The sequence below is a fragment of the Rhinolophus sinicus genome, chromosome 17 (genome assembly GCF_057876585.1).
Source record: "Rhinolophus sinicus isolate RSI-liver-muscle chromosome 17, RSI-T2T, whole genome shotgun sequence".
Taxonomy (NCBI): Eukaryota; Metazoa; Chordata; class Mammalia; order Chiroptera; family Rhinolophidae; genus Rhinolophus; species Rhinolophus sinicus.
In genome coordinates, this window is record NC_142517.1 from 107,704,289 (window position 1) to 107,725,740 (window position 21,452).

The following is a 21,452-nucleotide window of genomic DNA, read 5'->3' on the forward strand; positions in this document are numbered from 1 at the left end:
CTATTTTCTCCTAAAGTATATCATCTCCTCCTCCATCTTTATCGAAAAGGTCTGTTTCCAGAACTAAGCCATCTTCCACACAGGCGGAAGGTGCTTGCTCTGCAGGTCCTCATGGGCCACTGGGTCCCCAGGGAGGGCACGGAAGGACACATCAAGGTACACTGACAAAAGGCCAGTGTTTAGGTTACAGGGGGGCGGGTATTTAGTACACTCGCACTAAAACTAGGCTGCAGGCTGTTGGCCTCTCATCTGAATTACATAAGGACACCTGAGGCACAAGGGACACTGAGGAGGCCATCTGTGTAGCCAAGTACTTTTAGTCCCACCATGATAGGCTGTGGCACCTGAAGACAATCATCAGACCTTTCACCGGAGAGAACAGCACCAGTGCGTGCCAAGATCGTAATCATGAAGAATATTATCAAATAAGCTGTTCCAGGAACACTCAACAGATCGAGATGAATTCTCCAACTTATCATGAATGGTATTATAAACTCTGAAATACACAATAGGTAGAGTACTTCTTTATCTTTGCACCAAACCTTTCTCTCATTCTTCATACACTGTTGTGGTTTTATTTTATAATTGTCAAAATAAAGACTAGTTTCATTACAAAATACACGCAAACAAAACATATTCTGAGAGGCACTGATGAGTTCCATGTCAGTCAGGAGAATAAACAAGTAAAAAATCATTCTCCACTCAGACTGTCTCTAACATATGCCTGCTGACTGAGATTCAGCATGTTTTTAGGGCAATCAGTCCAGAATGAAACCAGCATTTGTAGACGTGATGCCCTGGGGAGTCCTTGGTGAGTGTCCTCTGCCTTCCCGCACTCACAGATAGTATTTGGCACAGAGCTGGAGGTGCACGTTTCTAGTGAGGAAACATTCTTAAAATAACAGAGGATGTATCAGAAGTTGAGGATAAGAACCCTAGGAAATAAACATGTGATCTTGAAATTTAGAGTTGAAATTCACGTTAGCTAAATGTTACTGTGACTGGAAGATAAAAAAATCTCCTTAGAACACCTGTTGGTTTTGCTGCCACGACACCCCAGCGGGAGGCCAATATTAGGCCCAGGTATTTTCCCAGAAAGAAAGGGTTTGGCAAATCCTTTATTAAAATGGTAGCATGGCCAAAAACCAACTGAAAAGCATTTTCCTAAATGTTCTTAACAAACTGCACACACCCAACAGCCATTACAGTGCAATAAAACAAAATATGCTAAGAAAAATCATCTAATAGCACTTCACATAAATAGAACCATTGGCTGCTTAGCTAGTGTCAATGTATAGCGAGGTGCTTATTCAATTTCAATGTTTTAGCTATATGGAGGACCAATAATGTTTTCAATCAGTTTTGTTCTTCCCAATTTACATTGTGCAGTTTCTATAATGCCAAAGAGCTTTACAAATGTCCTGAAGACACTGCTACAAAGCCATATTTCTTAGTAGAATTTAAAGTGTAATTTCCTTTCCAAATTCTGTATGGTTTCAGCTCTCCGTCCTTACAGTAATTTTAGGATACAGTTCTCATTTCTGCATAATCTGAAAATACAAACTATAATTTGCAAATACACACGAGTTCAGTGACACTCTAATTGCCCCTCTTTTTATCTGCTCTAAGGATACCGTTCTGTGTCCATTTTGTGGAAACTACACATTGCTGCTCAGCTCTGGTAATTTGTATAGATTTCTTTTTTTTACTTTGAACTTGGACAAGAACTCCAGTGCTTCATTGTATTTCATACTGTTCTCTAGGCTTTCACATATATCCTATTGAAGCTGTTCACATTTCAATTTTACTTTAGCAACTTTGGTTAATGGAATCCTATAATGACAAGTAATAGAATGTTTTTAAATCCACTTAATAAAAATGTTTTTTTCTAAAATGAATTTAATGTCATCTAGAAGACTGGGACAGCAGATTATGAAGTGATATTCAGTGTGCAATAAACCAACATATCTCTAAGTGTAAGTCTGTAAACTCTGTTAAATACAAATCGAGCAAAGAAAGTATCTTTTAAAGTGCTATGGAATTGTAGTGTCACTCCTTTAGTTAAAAGATGTTCACCTCTCTGGTTTTCAGGAATACTGGATGTTTACTGATTTCCAATATCTCTGTATGACAACTATTAATACGTGCCAGTGACTTACATGTGATTTCATCCTTACAATAAATACACAAGCTCAACACCCCATTTTATAGGCAAAAGAAAATTCTGAAAGATCAAAGTGGGGTATTCGAGTCCAAATATGACTCCACAGCAAAATGAGTATCTAATCCAAACACAGAGCTTACTAAATGCCAAAATTTGAGTTTCCTTTTCATGAGGCAATAAATAAAACTAAGCCAGCATCTGTGTATGGTCATTAATAGTAATTCACTACAATTTTCAAAATCACATAGCTTGATTTGAAAGTATATTTTGTACCCCATGCTATGAAGTGTTGAGATTAAATTATACCACATACCCATTAAAGAGAATACAGCATAAAAAGTGATAAAAAATGGTAAAGAAAGTGGTGTGGGGTAGTTGGCATACACACTTGGTTATTACTGTGATTTCTTTTGAAGTTTTTACTCAAAATAGTAAATACCACTGTGCCATTTGGGGAAAATCCTTTTCAAATTCTATAAGGAAATACAGAAACTTTAAAGAAAAAGGAGGCTTTAAAGAACCAATGCACATGCCACCACATGGATGAACCTTGAAGACTTTATGTTAAGTGAAATAAGCCAGTCACAAAAAGATAAGTACTTATTTGAGGTATCTGAAGTAGTCAAACTCACAGAAAATAAAATGGCAGTTATTGGGGGTGGGAGAAAAAGGGAGTTGTTTAATAAAGTTTCAATTTTCTTAGATGAAAAGTTGTGGAGACTGGCTGCACAACAACGTGAACACACTTAACACTAATGAACTGTACACCTAAAAATGGTTAAGATCGTACATTTTGTTGTGAGTCTTCTACCACAATTAACAACACTTTAAAAAGGAACCAATGTATAATTTTTTTTAATATGATAATGATACTGTGGTTATTACGCTTTAGAAACAACAGACACATACTACTAGGTTGATATTTGCAGTTTGATGGGTATTAACGACAAATGTTCATTCTACTATTGTATATGTTTGAAATTTTCCTCAACAAAATAAAACAGAACAGAATAATTTCAAAAAAGGGGAGAACCAATAAGGAAACAAAATTTCCTAATCAAGAGATTAATCTATCATGAAAACATTTTATTGTAGTTTAAACATGTAAAATGTAGTAACATTTTAGCTACAACAGAGAAATGTGACATCACTTATTTCACTTGGGAGAAAGCGGCCCAAAACTAGATACAGTTTACTGGGCTTGCATTAGAAAAACTATATGGAGAAATTACATGAACAGTCTAAAGTTTGCTATGAAAACAACGTATTTTATTAAAGAAATTAAAAGTCAAAAAAACAACAACAAAAGGGAAATTCCACAACCTTTGTTTGTAACTATATCATCTTTATGTAGAAAAACTATAAAGTGACAGTCTGGAAAGCAGCTCCACAATAAATTTGATCCTTACACAAAGAGTTAACTAAATTATGGAATCAGTTCACCCAAAGGAAATTGTCTTGCTGTAGAATATTTCAGCTGAGCTGATTTCAACTATATATTCTCATTTCTGAAAAATTGTCTTTCCTAATATTTCAAATCACCAGAGATAAAACGTACAAGAGCCTGTTGAAGTAAAAAGATAAATCACAAATACTGCAAGCACAATTCCATGTGAGAGTGAGGACATTTTATCTATAGGTCTACAAAACTGTATAAATAACCGTTATACACACAGTCCATTTACACCGAAGCTCCACAAGGTGGTACTGAGTAAACATGAGGCACTGAATTGTCAACAACGGAACGCGGTTCACTCTGCACAGCAGCATATCCCCACCTCCTCAGCTCTCCTATGACACAGCACTTCCCCTCAGATTTGTATTTGTGCGTTATCTAAGTCCTGGGAAATTGATTAACAACAACAAAGAAAAAAGCCAAAAGAATAATGAATTAAACACCCCTAAACACTATTCTGAAACATGCATGTGAAATATGAAGAAACCAAGCTCTCTGAGTTTTTAGTCACTAGTGCTTTCCTTAGTATCCGCATTAAATTTTCTGTAATTAGCTTTTCCATTAAAATATAATAGAAAACAACAAAGGAAAAAAGCTCTTATTTCTTCAATGTGCAGTCTTAGAAAAGTTGTAGTATTTTTTTTTAAACAACTTTCTCTGCTAAAGAAATCACATTGTGGTCACCTGAATAGGTTAAACAGTCACTTTGGCAACACAGATTAATTTGCTCTCGTTTATAATAATCAAAATATTATCATGGCCATATGATTTTTCAGAACTTACACCACCATGTAGTACACAATATTTCTAATAAACCTAAATTAGATCATGATTGGAATTTTTTACAAATATTTTTAAGTGCTTAAGAATATTAAAATTCAGGAGAAAAATACAGAAGTCATAAGCAAGTATGTCCTCCATTTAAGATTACTTAGGATAAGTCTCAGGGTAAACCCACAGGAATTGTCTGCAATAAAGAAAAATTAGGTCAGTGTATAATAATTTCTGCAATTTTAGGAGAAAAGCCAAGAACATTCTGAGCCAAATATGAGCATTCTTTTGCTCAGGGCTTTTCGTTTAATTCTTTCATCTCTAACTTCTCCACACATTATAATTCAGAATGGCCCATATGCTTATTAATCATCAAAAAAAAAAGATCACAAGCATGATTCTTTCAATCACAGGTCTCTCTCTCTCTTTGGTAAGAAACAGACCACCAATTTATTTACTTACTTTCTCCCACCTACAGAAGAGAGGAAGATTAAATGGTATGAACCTGGTAAGGAATCCTGTTTAGAGTTTACGCTGTCTGCTGTAAGAAAAGCAGACAACAGGACGTCCTCTTACACACAGCTATGGCAGAGGACAGTTAGCTGTCTATCAGAGCTGGAACAGGACAGTTCCTGTAACTAGAATGCTCTGTCTGTGAACATTTTAGTTAACCTGCAGAAATTTTGCTATACAATTAAAAGTGTCCTTTAGGATAGGAAACAGATGAATAATGTGCTATTTATAAAAATGTGGTAGAATATCTACCCCCTTACTATTCACCAATTTCTGATCTCATTAAACTTGCATAGAATCCATGGAGAATTAAACAGGCTTACTCTAGATGTTTTCTCATTAAGTAAAATTTGAAATAACTTATCAAACACTATCATTTGCAATTCCGGGGAAAAAAATCCAGTACAATCTAATACACACATTAACTTCCCAGAACATATTCCTCCCTGACATTCTGTCCAGCCTAAGCAATCCTCAGCCATCCACCCAAAAGGAAGCCAGTCTTACCCACCGTAAGATAAGTGAAGCTCGCTCTTACTGGTTCTAGATTAAAAGAACTGTTAAATTTCACTGCAGTAGAAAAAATACTACAAACAAGCACCGAAAACTGACATTAATTTCTTCTCCGGGATATTTTTTTAAAAGAGAGAGAAATAAATATTCCTTGCAACTTTACTGGCAAAATCATTAGCTGACTAATTATTTCTAAGTCTAGACTAGATACCAAATGAATGATGGAATGCCCAAATCACCAGGAGCTCAATATTATTTTTGCAAAGAAAGGTAATTATATAAAATTCCATTCTCCCAGGCAATGACTAGGGGAGAAAACCATGTAACTTTACAAATGGCTATATTTGTAAGTTTTAGAAAACCAGCACCAAATGTTCATGTTTATTCTGAGCAACATTTAGAAATTAACATTTCCTAATATGGACAAACTAGAGTGAACAATAAAATAATAACTTTCAAGCAATACTGCATATTGGTAAGAACCATGAAGTAAAAGAATCTGATTGGCTCATTTCTAAAGCTACTGTAGGTTTGCCCAGTTTGGAAATAGGAGGCCTCACTGCTCAGCTAATATATCTAACTCCCCATATCATGGGCACAGCTTATTTAATATCTGACTAGGCAAAATTAAGTAAAACTTGAAAAGCAAGCTAACTGAAAACAACCTCTTATTAGAACACTCTTCCACTCTCCCTATTGAGGGGGCTAAACTCCATCAAAGCAGAGTACAGTGCCTAAATGAAACCCTGAGAGCAGATTCACGAATAGCAGTGTCAGTTCAAGTCTCCATAACCTGTATTACACCACGTTTATAGCAATATTGATTAATGTTACACAAGGCTTCTTACTTCTTCCTTATACTGCAGCAATTTTTATTCCCACTGCATAAGTGATTTCAACTCTAACGGTTTACATCAACTTTTTCCACCTTGAATTTATAATCCACTGGATGTTAAGTTTCCTGAAAACTATTTTATTTTTAAATTTTAAACTTAAAGCTAAAACTATACTAAATTGAAAAAAAAAAAAAAAAAACTAAGGTGCTTTAAACAGAACCTTGTAGAAATACACTAATACCAGTGTTTAAAAGCCCAGAGGGCTATAAAAGGACAAGTATCAAACAAAAAATTGTTAGAAAACTTTTATAAATAAACTTTTCATGATACAAGATGAAATCAAAGATGGATATTTAAGTTTTCCCTAATAATAAGTAGTTGATCAGAACACAGGTTGAGTGTATCAAAATCACATTGTTACTTTGAAAAAAGAAACACCATTTTAGCCAGGCATTCCATTAACAAAAGACCACACCCACCTAGTCTTTTGATCTCTGGGTTACCAGTAGGACCCATGAGAACCTTCTCCAGGAAATCGGTTGGCAAACATACCAAACGCGAGTCTTGGGTCCCTTAATTTGACAGTCATCTCAGTCAATATAAAACTGCAGCGACTTGAAAAACGGAGCTTGTAAACGCATTAGATATAGAAACACAACAGAAGTGCTCAACTCAGTAGGATTTTAAGAGACTTGATGTCACCAATATGGCAAAAAAACAACATTACAGTTTTCTGTTCAGATTTTATTTGAAATCTAATTCAAATTGTCAAAGCTACAAAAGGGAGGAAGACATCTGTATCATTTTTGCTAAGTCACAACATCCTAAAACAAAATACTACTACTGCCAGCAGATCCATTATACACATTTCCAATGAAATTCATTAGCACAATAAAAACTTCATCTTGAGAAACAGCCACAATGAAAGTAATTTATACAATAAAAAACAATGACGGGTCTACAGATGCAGTTACTCATGAGTTTACACATGCATTCACAAACAAATAAACAAAAACCCCAGGAATGCTCTTTCATTTGATTTTTTGTTTTTTTTTGTTTTTTAAAAAAACAGACCGTTCAGGCACAAAACAAAATCGCATTTCCAATAAGTGACAGCATCTTAAAAACTTATGTCAGTGTTTGTTTTTCTTTGACTTTTTATGAGACCTGTGTGGAGACCGGGACTGGGATCTGGATTTCTTCCCTGATTTCTTAGGAGATCTAGACCGTGAGCGCCTAGACCGTTTAGGTGTCCTTGAACCAGATGGTGACCTGAGGAAACAAACAAAAACAATTTATCAAAGTACTCATGTGACTAAAACTAGTTATCTAAAATGAGCTTTAAGGGAACAAAACAAAAGTCACTGAAATGAAAAAAGGTAAACTTCCCAAATTTATGCACGCGCGCGCACACACACACACACACACACACACACACACACACACACACACTCAGTCTGTATTTCCTATGCGTTAGTGGTGCACTGGTGGTGCACTTGCTTAGAAAGACAGTTTCCTAAGCCTTATTCACACTGCTCTACTGAATCAAAATCTCAAGAGGTAGGGACTGGGAATTTGTATTTTTAACAAGTTCCTCAAGTTACTGATAACCCCCCATAGTCCGAACCTCTAAATCTGCAATAGAAAGTTCAAAACGGCATCTAATATCATTCACAAAATTTAAAAACCATGGCAGCTTTTCCAGCCTATATTCTTGACAGAAAAAGCACCAACTACAGCAATATCATCCAAGGGAACAGGTTAAGACAGTATAATTTGGGTAAGTGCTATTCATGAAGGCTACCAAAACAAATAAACACATTTATATGTACATGTAAGTACCATTTAGAAAAGGAGAAAGGTATCGATTTTGTAAGATTTTACTAAAAATGGATACAACTATAAAGTTTTAGACATAAAGCAATGTTAGCTCTCAAGAAAATTCCTCTATAAAAGTAAAATATTTCTGAACCACTTTTCTGGAACTCCAAGGAAAAAAAGTATGTAGCACACTAAATTATACACTGAAGAAATGGTATTTATTTCCACAAGTTTCTACCCAAGATTGCCGGAGGGTAGGGAGATGGATTTTTCTTTCAGCCTTGACAAAAATCAAATATTCTACAGAAACTAAAGAAGAACAGAATGAAAAGTAAAGCAGCTACTCCAGAGGAAACACTGGGTCTGAGGTTTCTAATTCTTGGCTGGTCTTACTGTTGGAAGCCTTCTTGGGCTTTAGTCACGAGGCGACTGGTAAAGGGGAGGTGCGAAGGCATAATCTAAGATGACAATATGTCTCTTTGGTTTTCAAAAACCCTTTAAAAAAATGGCTACCAACCAAATTATTTTCAAAAACTCGTGGAATGACAGGGAAATTGGTGTTTGAAATATTGCGAAACATGACTTGCATTTACCTTTTGGCCTTTTTGCTAACATCTCTAGGAGAGTCTTTGTGAGATGACCTGGACCGTGAGCTCTCTTTATGAGATCTTTCTGAACGCTCTGACCGCTCCGATTTTGGTGATGGGGATTTCACTCGTCTACCACTGCTACTGCGAGATGGGCTAGGGGATGTACTGTGTCGCCTTTTCCTACGGAACAAAGCGCCAAAACATGCCATAAGTGAGCAAAGGATCAGGTATTCATTTTCCTTCTACTAAATTAGCTATTAATTCCTATCAGTTTAAACAAACTTTATTTTCACTAATCTTATTGATGTTATTTTCCAACAACATTCAATGCCCTTTATACCAAGACCGATTAAGTCTCAAAGACAGGTTGATCAAGACAAAAACTGAATTCAACTAAACTGGATTTTCTTTTGCTATGAGATTACTGGGACAATGAACAAAATTTCATTAAGCTCTCTGACAAGCTTTTTTAATGTTAGTTTCCCAGTCTTGAAACTTTTATTGTCGTTATATAAGAAAATGGGGCATTGAGTTAACAAGTTACTCTTAAAATGGTTGGGGAGAGAAGAAGAAAATAAGGCAAACGTAAAAATATTTTAACATTTAGGGAACATGGGTGAAGGATATCTGGAAATTCTTTACACTATTCTTGTAAATTCTGTAAATCTGAAATTATAGCCAAATAATATAAAAGCAAAAACAGTGATAGATTTGTTATTTAACCATTTAGTATAACTATGTTATTTGTCTGTAAAGTGACTAAGCCAGAATTTTATTTGCAGTCACTTGGTTTTTCTTAGGAAAACCTCAGTTCTGTTAACTGAAGCAATTGTGTCTACTAAATCAGAGATGTGGGGACTATGAAAGTAGGAAATAAAAGCTAAGAGAAAAATGATGTTTATTAGAGAGAAGACAAAGTGAGGAGCAAGTCCTTACAGTCTATGTACACAATCTCCCTTCGGGAAAGGGCTGGGAGACTCAAGTTTACAGGCAGCAGGCTCCGCCACAGAAAAAAATGCTTACACTGGAGTCAACAAGAAAGGCCTAGCCAGCTGCTGAGTTATTTAAGTCTTCAATGTGATACCTAATACGGTAACTGAATTCAGCACTGAACTAAGGCTAAGGTACCACATGAACCACGTAAAGGGGTGATGCCCCAGTTCACTAAGCCCAGTGCCAACTCACTGTCCCATTTCTCAGCTAATTCTACCTCCTGTAGGCAGGAGCCAAACATGTTTATCATGAAAATATACTTGTCTAGTTTGCTGGAATCGGCGATGAAAATACTGTAAAACTGAACATCATTCTTAATCCTGAAACCAGCATGCGCAGTAAATGAGAAATGTTATACCTTTCTTTCCTTGTCGGAGTGCACTCGTCTTTTTCCTTCTTGTCTTTGGATCGAGATTCCAATTTTTCTTTATCCTTCTTATCTCTTTCTCGTTCTCTTTCTAATTCTTTCTCTTTTTCCTGTTTTGTTGTTTTTTTAAAGAAAGAATATTTAGTCATTACAATTACCAATCTGGGTTAATCTCATTTATAGAAGTTTCTCTTCTAGTTAACTACTTCTTAAACCACTACTGAAGGTGTGAGATACCATTTTTTTAAAAATACCAACTCTTCCAGGAAAGTTAGTCATTCCTTCTACTTATCCTAAACAGTGAGACCAAACAGCAGCAGCTTAACACTCACTGACTGCCTCCCACAGGCCAAGCAATTACTAAACAGCTTTCCACACACCATTTCAGGTAATCCTTCGAAACACCCATAGTACTGAATAGTACTATTATCCTCATTCTAGAGGTAACAAATGAGACTCAAAGATCAGGTGCCATGCCCATGGTACCACAGGATACTGAAATCCGGATCTGGTCCCAGCTCTAGAGCCAAGGCTCATAACTACTTACCCTGGGTGCTGTCCCCCCACAAAAAAAGAAAAAAAAATTGGGAAAGCTAAGCTAACAATACACTGACATTGCCATTTCAGACTATAATAGTCAGTTGTGATTTTAATTGTTCAGAAAGTCAGTTCATTTAATCAAAAGAGAGCCATTACCAAAGCAATAGGCTGAAAAGGAGAAATAGCTATTCACAATAATCATTAATAAGAAAATCTTATCAGTGAGAAACAAGTACCAATTGTATTAGAAATTTTAAATCCTACTTTATGAAAGTACAGACTGGCTACATGACTATACAATTATGTAAACCAGAAAAATAACTTCTTTGCTTATCCCCAAGCTGCGACAATTGCCACTTCTCACTTAAATTATGATTTCTGTTGATTACATAACTAAAGGAGTGGCTGGGGACAATGAAGCCACAAAGGCAGCTTAGCTCTTCACTAACAGGACTTTAATTTCTCTATGATTTGTATGCATCGGGAAGCTATGACAACTGATAAAAAGCCTGTACTAGACGTTGGCAAACATTTTCTAAAAGGAGCCAGAGAGTAAACAGTTTGTGGTCCGTGGGTCACACAGTGTCCGTGAAAAGCATACCGCACTGCCACGACAGTCCCCAAGTTCCCGGCAGACAGTCTGTAAGGGAAGGAGCCTGACTGTGTTCTGTAGATTTATGTACAAAAACGGGGTGACGACCAGTCTGCTAACCCTGGTGTACACCTTCAGGAAACACAGCCTCCTTTCCCACTGCATCATGGAAGGCAAGGGAAGTAAAATGGTAATACAAGTATCACTGCCCCTGGGACCCAGGGGGGTACAGTCAAGGGGCAGTCTTCCATGAAGATCAAACACCTGCCTCCGTCACCAAAGGCATCCATGGGGTACAAATACGAAACACCTTTATACAAATTATCATTTATCTTTTTCCAAAATAAAACATACAGAGCAAAAATTTTAAAAGTGATGCTGAGGAGACTTACTCTGGTAATCTGTAGGATGTATATTCCTGATTGATAATTTTATAGGAATCAAACTACAGTTAAAATATTTTAAAGATTTTAATAATAAAGTGTAACAGTAGTAATTATCTAACCCCGTCCTGCACAATCAGGACTAACAGCCCAGTTTCACAGAGAATAAGTGGCTGCAGCAGCCTGCTGTGACATGCACAGCAGGGATGCCAGGAGTCCGAGGGCTGTGCAGTGACAGCCACCAGCCAGTCAGTGCTGCCCGTCACCAGCCTGCCACCCTCACAGCCTGCTAGTGATTACACTCTCCCTCTAGCTTTCCTATTTCCCTTTCTATATGATCTTCTATAATGACATTCAAGATACAGCAGTCCCAATAAAATCCTTGGAGTCTTTCAATTAGCACATGGGCCTCCTTGTTCTAAAATTCTCCGCATATACATGTTTTTTTATGTGCAAGAATGTCAGGACCCTCAAAAGCTTAAAATTCACGGATGAGGTATTCTACCACTTACTGTCCTTCCCTGAAAACAATGGGAAAAGTGTGCAAAATGAACTTCCTAACCCTAACTCCATCTTTTTGTCTCTGTGCCACTTCTCATGGTTGCTAGTGTCTCATTGTCACAAATATATAGGGTCTTCCAGATTGAAAGCATACTCTTAGCAGGATTTTCTAGTCCACAGGTAGTATTCAGAATAAAAGAGAAAGCTGTGGCCCTAAGCATTTTGCAAGTTGAAATAACTGTAAAACACCAAATTTCAAATGTTCCTAATTGTCTACCAGTACCCAGCATTTACACATCAAAGGTTATGATATGAGGTATACTTTTCCTTCGTACCCCAATATTCTAGGTAGTCTAACAAGTAACTTCAGAAAATGCATATCACTGAGTGTACTTATTCCTTACTCGTTGAAGAAGTTTATCTCTGTAGTGTTCTACTTGCTCTTGAAAGCTCTGGCCTGGTTTTTTAGGTCTTTTTCCAGATTCCAATTCATCCTGAAACTTCATAACTTTGAGCTGTGAAATAAGACATTTTTATAATAAATACTTTCATAAGAGAGTCTTATAATAAATCTTTTCATCACTATAGCTTCTTAAGCACTGCTGTGCTCCTCTTCTGAAAAATTCTTTTTGAAACATGTGTAAAAAGTAAAAACATAAACAGCAAAGTAGTAACTGATAAAACCTCAGTCAAAACACAACATCAACACAATACCCCCTTATCTGCTTGCTGGGCCACTTGTCAGACAAGCCCAGCTATGCAGATCTCACGTTAGCAGGTGTGGCCCCACATGTTCTCTGCAAAGCCGTAACACGACTCAAAAACCATGGGCTGTGGTTCACGCCCTTAATAACTTACTTATTATCTCAACACAATGATAACAAATTCCGCGTCTGGTTCCCCAGAGACCTACATTTGAAAATTAGAATTTGGTTCACAGCCCAAATCTCAAAAGGATTAAGATGTGAAAGAGGCATAACGAGAAAAAGAGAAACCATCGCCGAGTATCTAGCAGAGAAAGGGGGTGCCAGCTCAGCAAAGAGCGCGTGACGTATGGGGATGTGCGTGCAGCATGCCTATCACACATATACAGAGTAGAAATAAGAATGCTCATAGAAACCACCCAAATTAAGAGGAAGTTAAATTACTTCTCTTAGCTTTCTTCTCTTTAAGCCAACAAGGAAACAGAACATTTAAGAACGATTAGTCTGTTCTGGCCTTTTGCGGGTAACTTGAATTATTTTTACTGAGCCCAGTTTTTGTTTCTCCTCCAATAGCCCCACTAGGTCAGTGAGGCAGAGTTCAGTAAAATAGAAGGAGTCCTGAGAGAAGAGGCATGTGCAGCTTGAAAAAGGTCAACAGGTGAGTGTCTTCATGACACACCTCACCTTACTTATTCCCCTAAAAATTTTATAAAGAATGTAATTGAATATATTCAAGGAAAAATGAATCAATGTATTAACTCTGAAAATCCTTCCTCCCCCAAGTATAATTAACACCATATTAATTCTGTGCGAGGTTAAAACAAAATGCTTTCTGTTAACTTTTCGGCTTGGTAACGTCTGAGAAAGAAGTAGGCAAGAACTTATAGTAGCCCAACAGTGAGTAGGTGGAGAAGTGGAAGTAAGGTAAATGTAAATATTACCAGTGAACAAGAGGAATAGTGCTAACGCACAATAGGCATTCCAAAAAACTTAAATGAATGGACAGTGTTAAAATTCACTCTCATGTACACTTTTGAGATTTGGGACTGACTGCTACACTACTGCTAACATTTACTGGGCATGTTTCATCATCCTGGGGCAAGAACAGGAAGGTTCCATCATAAAACCCTTCCCTCTCTAACACATCTGAGTACCTCTGGTAATAGAGGCACTGAGAAAGGAGAGGAGATAGAGGGACAATCTGTTTGAGATACTTTGGACTCTCCCCTAAGTTGTTCCCCTTCTTAGTGTTGAGCCCCACTTAATGTCTACTCTGTCCCCATCCATCACTACAGGTGCAGACATTTAAAATTAGCCTGTTGTAATAAAATGTACACACAGCCCGAACATGTCAGAAAATACCTCATGTGTCTTAGTTATATACCATGTGCACTCAACATGTAACGGATTGCATAATGCCAGCTACAAGCTACCCCTTAGAATCACTGTCTTCAGAGGATCTCCTCTGTGCCAGCAGTAGAGATAGAATGACAAACAGTTGATAGACATAGTTCTTTCTCTCCATGGAAATCACGGTCTGGTGGGGAATACAGACATTAAACAAACAAGCAAGCAAGCAAAAGAAAACACAATACACACGACAATACATGTACAATCACAACAGAGATAAACAAGGAACAAATCCAGGTTAAGGAAATGACACCAAGAGAAGGGATGCTTGCACCACGACGCCTGAAGGAAGGCAGCTGGTGTGATGGTTTCTAGGCATGGAAGGAGCAGGAGGCACCAACCCTGATGTCAAGAGGGAGCCTAGTTCAGTGGCGAAAGTGAAAGGCCAGTCAAGTGTAGTTTCAACTTTTTTATAACACTCACCTCGATTTCACGAAGTTTAGCTCGTTTTTCCTCACTCATTTCAGAGTACTTAGAGAACTTGGACTCAGTCATTTCTTCTTTGATCGGATTAGAGTACAAATGATGTTCTTCGGACTTGGAACTTTGAGTATCTTCTTCATCTTCACTTTCTTCTTCTTGACTTTGGAAATAAGCAGAATATATTGTATGTCAAGGCAGTAAGAAAAAGTTACATTTTACAGTTTGGTTTAAACTGCCTTAAAGCTTAAATGTTAACAAAATGTAAAAGGGTAGTTCATTACTAAAATATTTTTTACAAAATATTTGATCAAATAATATAGACAATTTTGCTTCCTCCATAGAAAAAGTTTGAGCTTCAACAATCATACTTTTTCAAATTCTGCTTATGTTAATATCAGGTATGCCTTTAATTTTGCAACAAACTTTGTTAACATTGTTAACATTTAGTTAACATTTAGTTAACTAAAATGAATAATCAATGATTTTTACATACTTGACGATTCAGAGTAACTTCATGAAGCTTAATGTTTAAAAAGCCATGTTTAACCTTCCTCCAGCAGAACCTACAAACTAGAGAATACATGACCTCAAGGCACACAGAGCTGCTATAATACAATCAATGCAGCATATAAAGACCTTATTTGATTAGCACATAACCCTACGAATAAAGCATTGTATACATTTTAAATAGCGGCACACCATACTACCATGTTTCCTCGAAAATAAGACCTAGCTGGACCATCAGCTCTAATGCGGCTTTTGGAGCAAAAATTAATACAAGACCCGGTATTATATTGTATTGTATTGTATTGTATTATATTATATTATACCTAGTCTTATGTTATATAAAACCCGGTATTATATTATATATTATTTATATTATATTATATATTATACCCAGTCTTGTATTACATTAAAATAAGACCAGGCCTTATATAAATTTTTGCTCCTAAAGACGCAGTAGAGTTGATGGTCTGGCTAGGTCTTATTTTCAGGGAAACACAGTAGTCATGTCATAGTTGATTCTGGAAGCTGACTGGTTCTATGTCAGATAAGAAGAAAATGAAAAACTGACTACCATTGGTAGGTATACAAAGAAGAAAATTCCTTCTGTCCTTCCAGAAGCAATCTAGTGGAAACAGACAGGTAGGCAACTATGTATAAAGCTGGTCATCACTGCTAGAACAGGATTAACAAAATGTTTTTGAAGCACAAAGAACGAAAGGGCTTACAAAGAAAAGCTGTGTGTTCTCAGACTGGTCTCTATGTGTGTATATGTTTAATGTGGACAAAACAGTCATCCGTGTACAAACAAACTCAAAATGTTTACATATATGAACAAAATTCCTTATAAACTAGTATTACTGGCATGGCCTAGAAAATACGCCATTTCCCTTTAATATTTGAGCCTGATAAGCCCTTCTATGTTAGTATTTGGGTACTACATACCTTCTACCATAAGTAGACCTGTTAGTGCGTGTGTTTGTGTGTGTGTGTATATCTATACATATATACACACACACACACACACACACACATATATAACTATTCATAATATGTAGAAAGTTGTAACTTCTTTCCAAATAGAATTTTAATTATTTTAGAATCTGATGATAAGACTCACACACTGAATGAGAAATATTTAAGCAAGGCAGATAAAAATAAAGTGCCAGCAACACAGAATCAGAAAAGACATAACACTAAGAGAAAACCATGCTACTAGCTTTTTAATTTCTCATCCAAAGGTTCTTTCCAGGACATTATTAAAATGTTTTATAAACTTGATACTCTCTTAGCCCACAAATCATTAGTACCACCTTAAGGTACAACTCAATACAACATTTAGGTAAGGAAAAAAAATCAAAACCAACCATTAAAACAAAAAAACTATCTCCTTTTTGGAAATAAACCTTTCACTTAATATTTCTCATTGTCAGAAACTTCCAAAATGCAGTTTTTAGTTAATTTTTTAAAACACAAGAATTTGTTTTATGGTGCATGAAATTTTTACAAGTGTTTCAGATGCTTTTAAATGGTTAAAGGTTAAACTATGTGGTTTGTGTATGTATACGCATAAATGCAGATGTTTGCTGAAGGATTATTCTGGAAAGGGCCGATGAATAAGGACATGACACAGTTAATTAAACTGTGGTATCCACGTAATGGAAATCACTTAACCAACTCCATCCTGTTATTTATATATGTATTTTTCTTGCAATTTTCAATATTCCTTGATAAACATCCTTGTAACTTATCTGAATGCTTGCTTTCAACCATAGATGAATACATAACAGATAAATATGTTACATATTTGACTGACATGGAACAATACCCATGACACTAGAGTGAAAAATGTGGGTCACAGAATAGTATGTATAGTGTTATATAACTTAGTCTACAATAGATGCGCATGTTTTTATACATACAGAGAAAAGAGCTAGATGGCTAGATATTAAACTATATTAAGACTTTTTAAATGAGCTGTATTTCCATAACTTAAAATATATACATATTTTACAGTTGCTATTTTAAATTATGCAAGGCCCGAGCAGTGTGTTCTAATTGGTTTTGACTTTAGCTCTTAGCTACCAATTCTAGATCTCATCACAGCTTCACCTTGCTCTTCTTTTAAGAAATGAAAATTCAAGATTCTAAACCCATACAGAATTCATTACAAATGAAGCTAAATTACTATTTGGAACTTTTTCCCAAAGCCTTCGTAGTGTTCTCTATTTTTCAATCACATTTCTGCCGCAAATACAATAATTAACTAGTTTCAAAAAGCAGCTCCTTAACAAAAAGAAATTTTGGATTCAGCCACTAGAGAGCAGTATTGAGACTCAGGAAAACGTCAAGGTTCAGAACGTTGTATGTGAAAGTATTTTTTCCTTGCTTTGTACTTTCATAAAATTATTTTATTATGATGATTTATTTGGAGCTCCTAGGAAAAATCAAAAATATAACTTACATTTTCAGTGACCCATGCTTTACTATAGGAACATGATTTATTCTACCGTCAACACTAAAATGCGTTCACATTGCAAACATTAACACACATATCAAATTTATGCAAAAAAAAAATTAATACCTAGAAACAAAACCAACCAAACAATACTGGAGTTCTGCAATGGCTTTTTTACCCTTTCTTTCCCCTAAATTAAATAGTTTATGAGTACACATACTCATTTTAAAGCAGTGATTCTACAATGATGAGATGTTACTAGTGATGGGATTATAGATACAAAAAGGGTTCAGAAAACCAGTGTTTTAAAGCAAACTGAACTGCTCACATCCCTGTTCCCTGTACTCCTAGCCGGCCTCAGACAGCTATTTCCATCAGCAAACCAAATCTTTAATTTATTTTGTAAATATTTTGTCATAAACATTGCTGTCTTGTTCTGGTCACACCAACATTTTCTGAAAAGGCATTGCTATTGCCAACTTTTCCTCATAGTTTCCAATTGTTTCCAGGAGTGCTGATCAATCACATTTCCCTAACAATCTGCTACTAACATCAATTACTGAATCCATACAAATGAACAAACTATGCTGGGTCACAAAGGTCCCTCTGTTCACTCTTCCACTTGAGAAAAATAAAAGAACAAAGATTAAAAAGCAAAACAAAACAGGAACCTCTACTTTGTGTTCTTGATGCCATCTCTTCTATTTAAAAAATTAACTTCCTTTGCAATGATTTGGAAAAGTATCACATGCTCCTACAAACTGGCAGAATTTGGGAGCAGGGATTCCTGTCATTCTGTTCGGCGTCAAATACAAAAACAATTTTGGTGTAATTACCAAAGAGCAAAATTCAAAATTATAATTTCTTTAGATGTGAAAGGAAAGGTTTCTTTTCCTTTTAATCTTAGTTCTGAGATTTTTACATTTAAAAAACAGAGCAGTAATAATGCAATATATATGTTTTTAACAGTGTACAATCCAAAAAAAAAAAAGCATAATCTTCCCATTCATATTTTATAATCACGTTTTGTGAAGCCAAAACAATATTTGATGACAAAGTTTTGGAATAAACTCAGGTGACTATTTATCAACTACAAAGTGAGAATGTATAACCTAGCATAGAAAAACAAACTCAAAAGCAAACTCAAAAGCAAAAACAAACTCAAAATGTATAACCTAGCATAGAAACCAGATGCAGAAAGACCAGAAACCAAAAACTCTTTATTCACTGGATAAACAATGGAGAACTACAAATGATCCTCTTAAGTTTTTTCAACTGTGAAGTTTTCCTCTTCCCTATTATTTCAAGCATACCTCTTAATGAAAAAGGGAGCATATATGCAATAAGAAACTGAGTATATTCGAAACTTAGATTCTTACTTTTGATTTTCTTCTTCTTCTGATTCTTCATGCTGGTCAAATAACTCCCATTTAGAAGTTGTTACAGCTGAATGGAAGGAAAAATGGATGTAATTCCATAAGGTAAATTAACATTTCTGCAGTAGCATAGTAGACGCCCAGCTTTAGAATTGAAATTTTATATTACAGAAGCTATCTACATTTATCTATTCTTTGAATAGCCACTTGTATGTGCTAAATCTATTTCTTTCCTCACACCTACACTAAAATTGTATTCAAATTCATGAAGTGACAAATAATGTCATCCTTATTTCTGTGCTGGACAGTAAGATTTATTTCATTAGAACTTATAAATATTAACTATTACAGATGATAAGCACTAGGATATATGTCCAAGTATGTATAAAAGGCAGGTCTAAACTCCATTTAATGAGTCAAGCATTATGCGAGTCAAATCTTGATTTCTCTGAAACTAACCTCTAAGTAGATTCCCAAACAGGTACAGCTTCCTGTCTACATTTTCTACTGAAATGCCTTAACCTGAAAGGTTTTTAGTGATTTCAGATTATTCTCAAAGCATCCAAACTGAAAGATCTAAGAAAATTAAATCAGCAACCACAACGAAAACTTAGCCATAAAATACGGTTAACACTGGGTCTTAAGGTTGAAATGTTGTAAAACATAAAAGGAAAACATACATACAAATAAATACATACACACCAATGATTAATTTTCAGTAGTCAATTTTTTAAAGCTCAGTATTTATGGTACTTTATGAACTCACCCTGTGCTTCCAATTCAGATTCATCTACAGCTTCCCATTTTGATGGGGCAACTTTAAATATAGGCTCATTCTTCTTTGAGTCTTCAGTCGCATCTACTATTGAGGAAAGAGAAGTCATTTAACCTTGACTTTAGGGGATGACCTAAATTAAACAGTTCATGGGTATTCACTATATTATTAAAAAGTAAAATAAAATAAGGCCACACATGGACAAATAATTGTAGTGTCAAGAACAAGGATTATAACTGATCCAATTCTCTGCATCTGAGGTCCAATTTTTAAGTAGTGTATAAATCAATTCAGAACATGTAAGTTACTATTATTTCAAGCAAATGGAGAAGTTAAAAAAATATTTAATACCTTTACTGAATTATTAAACCCCAGAATTCATATATTACTCAATACTTTAACATAATTTAAATGTACTAAAGACTGTGTATAATTCCTATTTCCAAAAATAATTTCAGGCAGCTAGGAAAACTGAACCTATTAGTTAGGAAGACTAATAATAAAAACAACTGATAAAACTAAGTACCTGGGATTATGAATACAATTGAGAACAAGATTTTGCCTATAGTTTCCTGATAATTAAGACAAAAAGAGAAACTTATTATAAAAGGCTGACTGTCCAAAGAAATGTGACACCCACCCCAGGAAAAAAAAAAAAACACCACCACAAAATAAACCTTACTTTTGGCACAGTCAAATGTGTTACTGGGTATTTGAGTTTTGAAAAGGCAAAAAAAACCCGAAGAAAGGTAATGACTGGCACCTTAATGAGAAATTGTAACTTTTTTCCACATCAGCTTGTGTGGAAATTGGCTCTGGAATCAAACTTACTAGATCTAATCAGTCTGAAACCTGAACTTACAAGGCACTCCATCGAGATCGTCGTCGAAACTCTTAATAGGGACCCCATCGAGGTCGTCGATGGGAGCAGCATCAATAGGAATTCCATCCACATCTTCCAGAGGTGCCCCATCCAGCTCCTCCTCGATGGGGGCACCATCGAGATCTTCTGGTACATCCTGTGGAAACACACACACTACAGTCACACGTTTTTTCATTTGCTAAAGTCACACTGCTGAAGATTAATCTGTAACCCAATACAAACTACTCAAATGGATACCCACATTCCCAGATACAGTGTGAGGACACAAGAAGATATTTCATCATCCAGTCTGACAAAGCAGCAGTCATTCATGCGTCACTTATCAATTATTTACCAAGTTCTTACTGATGCCAGGTACCATGGGAGACACTGACGACACAATGATGAGCAAAAACGAGCTTGGTCCCGTGGTCCCTTCTGTCACAGAGCTTAGTAAAATTTTACTGGGCTGGGGGATGTTGAGGGAGGAGCCAGGCACTCAGACAATCAAAACAATTTACATGTAACTGCAACTAGGCTGACTGCTACAAGGAGGTACGTCATACTAGTAGAGTACATAATAAGCAGGTATATATAACAAGTATGTGTATATAATAAGTAGGTTTCACTCAAAGAGGTCAAAGACTTTATGAAGTTATGCTTCAACTGTGGGCGGAAGGATCCCAGGTAAAGAGACATTCCAGAAAGAGGGAAAAACATGGACAAAGGTCTATAGTACGAGGAAACATTGTATATTTAAGAAACCGATACAAGGACCTGTGCTTGGAGAAGGGAGGCCAACAGGGAGGCCCCTGTAACAGTGAAAGTGAAAATGTGATAGCTGGGTTAGGATTACAGAAATAAGGAAGGACTCAAGGACTCCTGAGGAGATAAGAAGCA

General features: G+C 36.0%; 1 protein-coding gene across 5 annotated transcripts in view; it reads right to left on the bottom strand.

Moving 5' to 3' along the window:
* Positions 1–6,976: 6,976 nt before the first annotated feature.
* The window catches only part of U2SURP (U2 snRNP associated SURP domain containing), a 44,118-nt gene continuing 29,642 nt past the window's right edge, over positions 6,977–21,452 (bottom strand). For 4 of the 5 annotated variants that reach the window (XM_019753582.3, XM_019753583.3, XM_074334011.2 and 1 more), the window contains 8 exons: positions 20,553–20,709; positions 19,682–19,777; positions 18,919–18,985; positions 14,578–14,737; positions 12,445–12,555; positions 10,016–10,134; positions 8,668–8,844; positions 6,977–7,525 (listed from right to left, as the gene is read on the bottom strand). In XM_019753582.3, the coding sequence (XP_019609141.1) occupies positions 7,387–7,525; positions 8,668–8,844; positions 10,016–10,134; positions 12,445–12,555; positions 14,578–14,737; positions 18,919–18,985; positions 19,682–19,777; positions 20,553–20,709 (1,026 nt within the window). In that variant the 3' untranslated portion in view covers positions 6,977–7,386. The remainder of the gene's footprint in view (positions 7,526–8,667; positions 8,845–10,015; positions 10,135–12,444; positions 12,556–14,577; positions 14,738–18,918; positions 18,986–19,681; positions 19,778–20,552; positions 20,710–21,452) is intronic. The other variant, XM_019753585.3, reaches the window with a different exon arrangement.